Source organism: Palaemon carinicauda, chromosome 3 (genome assembly GCF_036898095.1).
Source record: "Palaemon carinicauda isolate YSFRI2023 chromosome 3, ASM3689809v2, whole genome shotgun sequence".
Classification (NCBI taxonomy): domain Eukaryota; kingdom Metazoa; phylum Arthropoda; class Malacostraca; order Decapoda; family Palaemonidae; genus Palaemon; species Palaemon carinicauda.
The window spans coordinates 159,539,302-159,547,602 of NC_090727.1; the positions used below are offsets into that span (position 1 = coordinate 159,539,302).

Sequence of the window (8,301 nt, forward strand, 5' to 3'; positions counted from 1 at the left end):
CCTATCAATTGTATCATCCCCATGATAAACAGATAGGGGGTGATGGTGTCTTTGCTTCTCTCTTCTTAGACCAAGTGTTGAACACATTGAGAGAAGGTGAATAATCCTCCAGTTTGATTCTAGGGTGACCTCCAATCCATACAAACCCGAGTCCTTTAAAATGAATTCTCTCCTTAAACCACCTCTAAGTTCTGGGTCAAATTAGCAAAAATTAATAGGGAACTGGTTGTGAGGGGGGGAGGCTTTGCCCTGCTTCCTCACTGGTCGGATAACTGCTTGTAATGCATTTCAGGGACTAATTCCAGTTTGTGCCAAAGTAATCTCGCTTATTAAAGGAGTTAGGTTTGTGTATGGCTGGGAAAAATACGAATTACTTTTAAAATATATTTGAAGACTAGGTAACTTTCAATTAAGAGGCATATTGTACAATCCAATTCCTATAAATCTCCTAAATAATTAGGTTATTTATAAGGTCAAATGGGTAGGGAGAGGCCAAAGACAGTGTAAAAGAAAAGTAATAGAGAAAAATCAGTGTCATTGGGGCTTTGGATGTTGCAGAGTTGTTTAGTACTCAGACAGTATGCCAAGAAGAGATACTGTCAATGATAACCTCCAACTATAGGGAATTTAAAATACTGAAATACATTTTGCATTTTCTACCATGTTCCCAATGTATTAAGAAGCTCCCCTAGCTTTATTGTTGTTGTTGTTGTTATTATTATTATTATTATTATTATTATTATTATTATTATTACTACTAGCTAAGCTAAAACCCTAGTTGGAAAATGTTTAATGTGTTTTACCCTACATTCCCTTTGTGTGGATCACTGTAGTTAGTTATTAGGCAACTGACCATTGAATATATGGACTAAGCAGTTAACTTGTCCATAGTCCAGGCTTTCTAGGTTAAAGGTTGTATGTTGAACTATTATTTGTTCCAACACAGAGTACTTACCTTGAACTACTTTCTTAGGAGTATCTGGGATCTCCTCCCAACCGACCAGAATTTTGTGTAGTTTACCCTACTCCCGTTTTCTAAGTGGGGTAATCTCTGGCGGAGTGATACGCGCCCAGAGACGACCCGGGGTCAGAGAGCATGCTTGCTCAGGTCTCCATCTCCAGTAAGTTTCTGGTCGCGTCACGGATAACATCCCGACACTCTCTCCTACCCAGTGCGACCCTTTGTGTCCCCGACCGCCTTTGTGTCTCACATGGTCCCTTTGTGCTCTTCCTTATCCTTTTCCCTCTGTGTTCCTGTGTCTCGCGGTGTCTTACTAGTGCGTTATGGAGCATCCCCATCGTTGCCCTGGGCCTATGGCCGGTAAATCGTGTGGCGCCTTCCTCTCTAAGCCTGAAGTTGACCCGCACTCCTTGTGTTCTTCGTGTAGGGGCAGTGTGTGTTCCCCTACAGCCACGTGTCCGGAGTGCGAGTCCTGGAACGAGGTGCAGTGGGTGCACTACGGCACCAAGAAGAAGAAGGCCTCTAGATGTTCACCTAGGAAACCGAGCGTCTCTTCGCCTCTCGCTTTGCCCGGCGTTTCTTCGGACAGTGTCTCTCTGCCGCCTTCCCCTACCCAGTGTAGGGGTCAAGGTAAGTCTGTTGTGTGGAAGAGGCCTGTGGCCCTTCCCCAGGAGTCTGATTTACCTGACAGTGGGATTGTGTCTTCGATCCAGGCAAGTGGGGGGCCTGAGGGAGGGACAGGAGTGTGTTCGGGGGACGGACCCCTGGTGAAAGCAGGGCCCGTCTCGTCGGACGATCCTATGTGGGGTAAAACTGCTGCAGCCTCTTCTCCCGCCTCTTGAGCAGGTTTTTCAGGTGCGTCAGCAGCCGAGGGTGCTGCCGAGAAGGAAGACTCGCCGCCGTCAGACCCCCTCGCATGGGCGCCTCCGAAGACGCCCTTCAGATCTCCCCTGAGGATGGAAGAGGAGTTTGAGACCTGGTTCCCCAGCGAGGAGCTCTCCCGCTCCCCTCCAGCGCCTTCAGCTACGTTCCCGTCTGCCTTCCTGGAGCCTTCGTCGACGACCGGACACGTGGACCCACCACCAACGAGGCGCGACTCAGGTCCTTCAGCGAGGTCCTACAGGTCTTCGGGCTCCTCGGTCGAGGCCTACTCCTACTCATCGGAAGACGGAGCCCTGAGGGACCATAGGAGACGGCGAGATAGGTCCCGCAGGAGACGGTCTCGCTCACATTCCCGTTCCAGATCCCGCCACGTGGGTAGGCGCTCTAGATCCCCCTGGAGGAAGTATAGGAGAAGCGACTCGCCGGAGGAAGAATGGGTGCGGGTCGCCATCCCCCGTAGCCAACTCCTGGGGGCTTCAGCAGTCCCGAGCACCTCGGGATGGCTCCCTAGGTCCCGCTCTCCAGTAGGATTTGTCTCCAGCAGCAGGTATGATCGACGGAGGGAGTCGTCTCTTCAGGCCCCAAGGGACAGGCATAAGTCCGCGAAGGTTCCGACTCCATCCGCCCAGCGGAGAGAGTCGCCCCTTCGGTCTGGCAGCCGCGTCCCGGCCTCAAAATCTACGACGAATCGTTCGGAACGAGAGAGACTCCTTCCCTCGACGGGCAAGCCCGCAGACCCCTGGTCCGCCGGAAGGAGAAAAATCCAGGACGGAGGCCTCCGTCCCTGCAGCGATGCCCCTTCCTACTCCCTGAAAAACAGAGACTGGACCACCCTAGGAAGATTCCTCCTCCCCGTGCGGCTCCCCCCGTTGGAGGTCCTCCGTCACTAGCACTGGACCGCCCAACGGAGAATGTAGAGGAAAGTGTAGAAGGTTCGGCAGCGGAAGTTTCGGCCTACAGGAGGGTGATAGGCCTCATTAGGCGTCACCACAGGCTGGACGAACCGGAGCCTTCTACTGACGTAGTCTGGCTCTCGAGCCTCAGCAGGCTGGTGGATGCGCCTGTGCAACAGAGGCCCTCGCTAGCCCTCCCTTTGGCTAGGGATGTTAGGCTGGGTATGGCGCACGTTAACAAGATCGTGGCCAACCACGCGGAAGCTCCCAAGAGCCAGAGCGCCCGCAAACTTCTCCAGGGCCTGAAGACACAGAGCCGGTTCTACCTTCCCGAAGGACACCGCTCGGGTCCCTGTTCGGTGGAGCCAGCAGTCGCCATCCTGGGACAAGGAGCGGCAGAGGAGAGGGCTACCACTGTCCCGGTTTGTTTCTCCCCTGCGGAAACGGCCATGATGGAGGAGCTGGCCAAGGACCTGGTGCACGTGTCATCGTGGCTGGATTGTTGGGCCTCCACGCTGGTGGGGTTCCAATCCTCGCACGACCTCGCAATCCCGGAGAATCAGGCCTTGCTGAAGGAGCTTATAAGCTCGGGAGGTAAGGCCCTGAAGTTCCTCTCCTACCAATCCATCGCGCAGGTTGCCAATTGGATACTGCGGAAGAGGGACACTGTGCTCAACAAGCTCGTCACGAGGCTCCCTGACAGAGAAGCGAGGTCCCTGAGGAGCCTGCCACTGTGGGACGACTCAGTGTTCCCCCTGAAGGCGGTGGAAGAGACGGTAGAGAGGGTCAGGAAGTTAAAGGACGCGGGAGAACCCAGACCCCCTCCAGCGAGAAGACCTGCCCATAGAAGGACACCCTCCGACGTCTCTCTCCCTCCTCGCGCCTCACCTAGCCAGCCCAGGAGAGATGCCCCTACTACGTCCTGGCAGCAGCCTTCCCAGCCCTCCCGTAGAGGAACGCCGGCTGCGCAGTCAGTCTTCAGGCCTTCCTATTCGGCCGCCAGAAGAGGTCGTTCAAGCCGTGCCTCTCGAAGGAGATAGGGAGAGAGGCCCCCTACTCCTGCCGAAGCCTCAGGTGGGGGGATGCCTCAATGCTTCAAACATTCTTGGCAAGCATGGCGAGACCACGGATCGCATCCGTGGACCGTAACAATTCTGAAAGAAGGGTACAGGTTGCCCTTCCTGGCAGACCCCCCACCTCTGATACCAGATCTGCAGGCGGAATGGTTGGCACCGAAAGACCCCTTGAGAAGGACGGCCCTACAAGAAGAGGTCTCTGCGATGCTGGTGAAAGGGGCAATAGAACCAGTCAAGAACCCGGGTCCAGGGTTCTACAGCAGACTCTTCCTGGTGGAGAAAGCAACAGGGGACTGGAGACCAGTCATAGACCTCTCAGTCCTCAACAGGTTCGTGTGCAAGACCGACTTCAAGATGGACACTCCGAAGTTGATCCTAGCGGCCTTGAGGGAAGGAGACTTCATGATGTCCATAGACCTCAAGGACGCATACTTCCAGATCCCTGTTCACCTCTCCAGCAGGAAGTACCTAAGGGTAAAATGGGGTACCCAAATGTTGCAGTTCAAGACCCTCTGCTTCGGTCTGTCCACAGCCCCTCAGGTCTTCACGAGGGTCTTCGCAACAGTCTCGGCCTGGGCACACGAACAGGGTATCCGCCTGATTCGGTACCTGGACGACTGGTTGTTGCTTTCAGCCTCAGGGGAAGTACTGAGGGAGCAAGGCGCGAAGCTCCTGCCGTTCTGCAACGGCCTGGGTATCATCATCAACCTGGAGAAGTCCCAACTGATACCCTCCACCAGGATGACCTACCTCGGGATGGTCCTGGACTCCCCCCTTCCGCGGAGAGACTGGACAACTTGGACCAGATCCTACAGCCCCTCCTGTCGGACCAGCCCAGGAGAGCCAAGGACTGGCAGAGACTGATAGGCCACCTCGTGTCGTTAGAGAAGCTAGTCCCACAGGGGAGACTCAAACTCAGGGGAGTACAATGGAACCTGAAGGAGACCTGGAACCAGAGAGACTCCCTCACAAGGTGGTCCCGATGTCCCCGGAGACGAAGGAAGTCCTAGAGTGGTGGCACGACATATCGAACACCCTCAAGGGGATGCCCTTCGCAGCCGACCCTCCGGAGATACTCCTGTTCACGGACGCATCCAAGGAGGGTTGGGGTGCTCATCTCCTCGACAGCACAGCAAGAATAAGATGGTTAGCCGAAGAGAAGAACCTGCACATAAACGTGCTAGAAATGATGGCAGTGCGAAGAGCGTGCCTAGAGTTTGTTCATTGGCTCCGGGGAAACACCGTGACACTGATGTGCGACAACGCCACGGTGGTGGCCTACATAAAGAAGCAAGGAGGACTGAAATCAAAGGAGCTGTGCGACCTCACGGAGTTTCTGGAATGGGCCGAAATGGAGCAGATCAAGATCGCGGCCAGATTCATCCCAGGGAAGAGAAACGTCCTGGCCGATGGCCTCAGCAGAATGGGTCAAGTGGTAGGGTCCGAGTGGTCCTTGCACCCGGAAGTGGCCAAGACTCTCATTCATAAGTGGGGCTCGCCAGTGATAGACCTCTTCACCATGAGACTGAACGCACAGCTCCTCGTGTTTTGTTCTCCTGTGCCAGATCCGGGGGCGGCGTTCGAGGACGACTTCCAACACCCTTGGGACAACCTCGACATTTACGCCTTCCCTCCCTTCGGAATGCTCAGGCAAGTCCTCAACAGGGTGAGGCGAGCGGACAACCTGTGGATGACTTTGGTAGCGCCCTGGTGGCCGGAGAGAGGGAGTGGTTCGCGGATCTAAAGGAACTGGCTCGCCTTCCACCTTGGCCCCTTCTGGACAGACCAGACCTCCTCCGGCAACCACACTTTCAAAGGTTCCTCGAAAACCCTCAGTCCCTCTGCCTTCACACGTGGAGGTTATCGAGCGTCTCCTGAGGAAGGAAGGGTATTCGGCGAAGACAACAACAAGGATGTCAGGGTACCTGAGACGTTCGTCAGCCGCAGTATACCAGGCAAAATGGGCTACCTTCACAAAGTGGTGCGTCTCGAAGAACATCAAGCCGTTGCAGGTCTCCATCCTGGAGATAACTGACTTCCTAGTCCATCTCAGGGACGAGGTGAACATGTCTATCCCTGCCATTAAAGGAGTCCGGGCTGCCCTGGGACAAGTCTTCCTCCTGAAGGGCATCGACCTGGGTACCTCCAGACACATCTCGATGCTCATCAAGAGCTTCGAGCAATCGTGAAACCCTCGGGCCGTTAGGGTGCCCCAGTGGGACGTGGCTAGAGTCCTGAAGATGCTGTCAGAACCTCCCTTCGAACCCCTAAAGGACATCTTGGACAGAGAGCTCACCCTCAAGACAGTTTTTCTGTTAGCAATGGCATCAGCAAAACGGGTAGGGGAGATTCATGGACTGTCGTACGAGGTGTCACACTCGAAGGATTGGCGTGAAGCTACCTTTAGGTTCATACCATCCTTCGTGGCCAAGACCCAGAATCCAGCAGTCTGGGACCCCAATTTTGAAGGATTCTCGGGCTGGCAATCCCTCGTTCAGACAACCCGAGGGACTTGCTTCTGTGCCCTGTCAGAGCGGTACGGAAGTACTTAGAGAGGACAGCCAGACTTCGACCCGAAATTAAGTCTGTTCGTCTCCTCAGGATTAGTAAAGAAGCCAATCTCCAAGAATGCGATCTCCTTCTGGCTACGGCATGTGATCATGAGGGCCTACAGTAGTGCAGGGGTTCCTCTTCCGGGTAAGCCTAGACCCCACGACATCAGAGGGCTTAGTACTCCGTTGGCCTTTGAGAAGAACATGGCAGTCGGCCAAATCCTGAGGGCAGGTACATGGGCTAGTCAGTCAACCTTCACAGCTCACTACTTGAAGGAGTGTTCGAGGAGATCCCTGGACGGATTCTCTCTCGGTCCCGTCATTTCCGCGCTTCAAAAGATTTAAAGGTGTAGCCCCAGGGAAAACTACGGGCAGTAAGTCCAAGAGACACAGGTTCCTTCCTTACCCCCTCTTTTTCCCTATTACCTTCCCTGAAATGACCCTATAATCCTTAAACTGCCAGGGGATACATCGCCAGTGAATGAATACGTCTCCAAGGATTTTTACAGAGGTGAGTTACTTAGACACTAAGATAGTTTTTTTTGGGTAGTTTTCCCTATTTCTCATGGTTTCTCCGGGGGGGTCAGCAGAACCTAGCCTCCTATCTAGGTTCCCCTTTTCTCTCCTCATCACGGTCTCTGGGTCCTGTGGGACACTCCCACCTCCTAAGGTGGGAGTAGTTCGAGGTAAGTACTCCGTGTTGGAACAAATAAAAAATTTTAAGTAATTTGTATTACTCCTAACAGTACTTACCTCGAACTACTTTTGGGTTATGGCCTGCCCATCCTACCCCGAGTGCCTTACAGGACTTAGTAGAAACCTATTTGTCAAAAAACTTACTGGAGATCGAGACCTGAGCAAGCATGCTCTCTGACCCCGGGTCGTCTCTGGGCACGTATCACTCCGCCAGAGGTTACCCTGCATAGAAAATGGGAGTAGGGTAAACTACAAAAAATTCTGGTCGGTTGGGAGGAGATCCCAGATACTCCTAAGAAAGTACTTCGAGGTAAGTACTGTTAGGAAAAATACAAATTACTTAAAATTTGTGATATTTCACCATTTTCTTAAATTTACATATAATGTTTGGTTTAATTCAGGGTATGCTTTATAAGAAGAAATATGCTAAATTTTAAGCAACTTATGGTATGAAGCTTGTAGACGGACTATTAAATCTATTTTTATTTCAAATAATTTTGTTTTTGCAGGAGCTTTATGTACAATGTGGAGAACTCATCTTTCGCCCATTTGATGAGCTCAAAGTTCAAGCAAGTGTGGATGCTTCCGATGTCCAACATCAGCGTGTTGTGTGCAGGCTCGTAGAACCAGTCATTCCTGGTTTTTCTGTTCCTTCCTTAGAAAAAGAAAATAAGGAAGATAAAGATGAGAAGCAAAAAGAGAACCCAAAAGATGGTGCAAAGAAAGTAGAAAAGGAAGAGGAGGCAGTCAAAGTTTCTCAAGGTAAAGAAACAAAGAAAAAAAGAGAAACTAAAGACAAAGAAAGAAAGAAAAAGAAGATGAAGAAATAAAGAAAAAGATGAATTGGTGTATGCATACTTGAAATGTATATGTAAAATTTTTTAAACAAATAAAAAAAAAAAGTATAAATTTATGAAGAGTTTTTCATTAGTTACAGCAGACCTCCCTATTTTTTAACAAAAATATTTCTGTAATTGTGAGATTCAAGATTCATCTGAAGTATGTAATTGGCAAATAAAGTACATGATTACTGGAATAAAGTGTGTTATGAGGATGTAAAGTTTAGAAATAAAATTATTACAAATCATTACATAACCAAAAAATTATTGTTTAAAGATTGTCTCAAGTCAGAATATAGTTTGAGGATGTACAAACAATTACCTGACCAAAATATTGTGTAAAGATTGCCACCGTCAGAATATAGTTAAAGTATAAGTGAATCTGAACAAAGTCAGAATAAA

At 51.1% G+C, this 8,301-nt stretch overlaps 1 protein-coding gene across 1 annotated transcript in view; it reads left to right on the top strand.

The window, feature by feature from the left end:
- The window catches only part of LOC137638727 (exosome complex exonuclease RRP44-like), a 95,956-nt gene extending 87,979 nt beyond the window's left edge, over positions 1 to 7,977 (top strand). The window contains exon 16 of the mRNA XM_068371054.1: positions 7,570 to 7,977. Coding sequence (XP_068227155.1) covers positions 7,570 to 7,890 — 321 coding nt within the window. The 3' untranslated portion in view covers positions 7,891 to 7,977. The remainder of the gene's footprint in view (positions 1 to 7,569) is intronic.
- Positions 7,978 to 8,301: the final 324 nt, after the last annotated feature.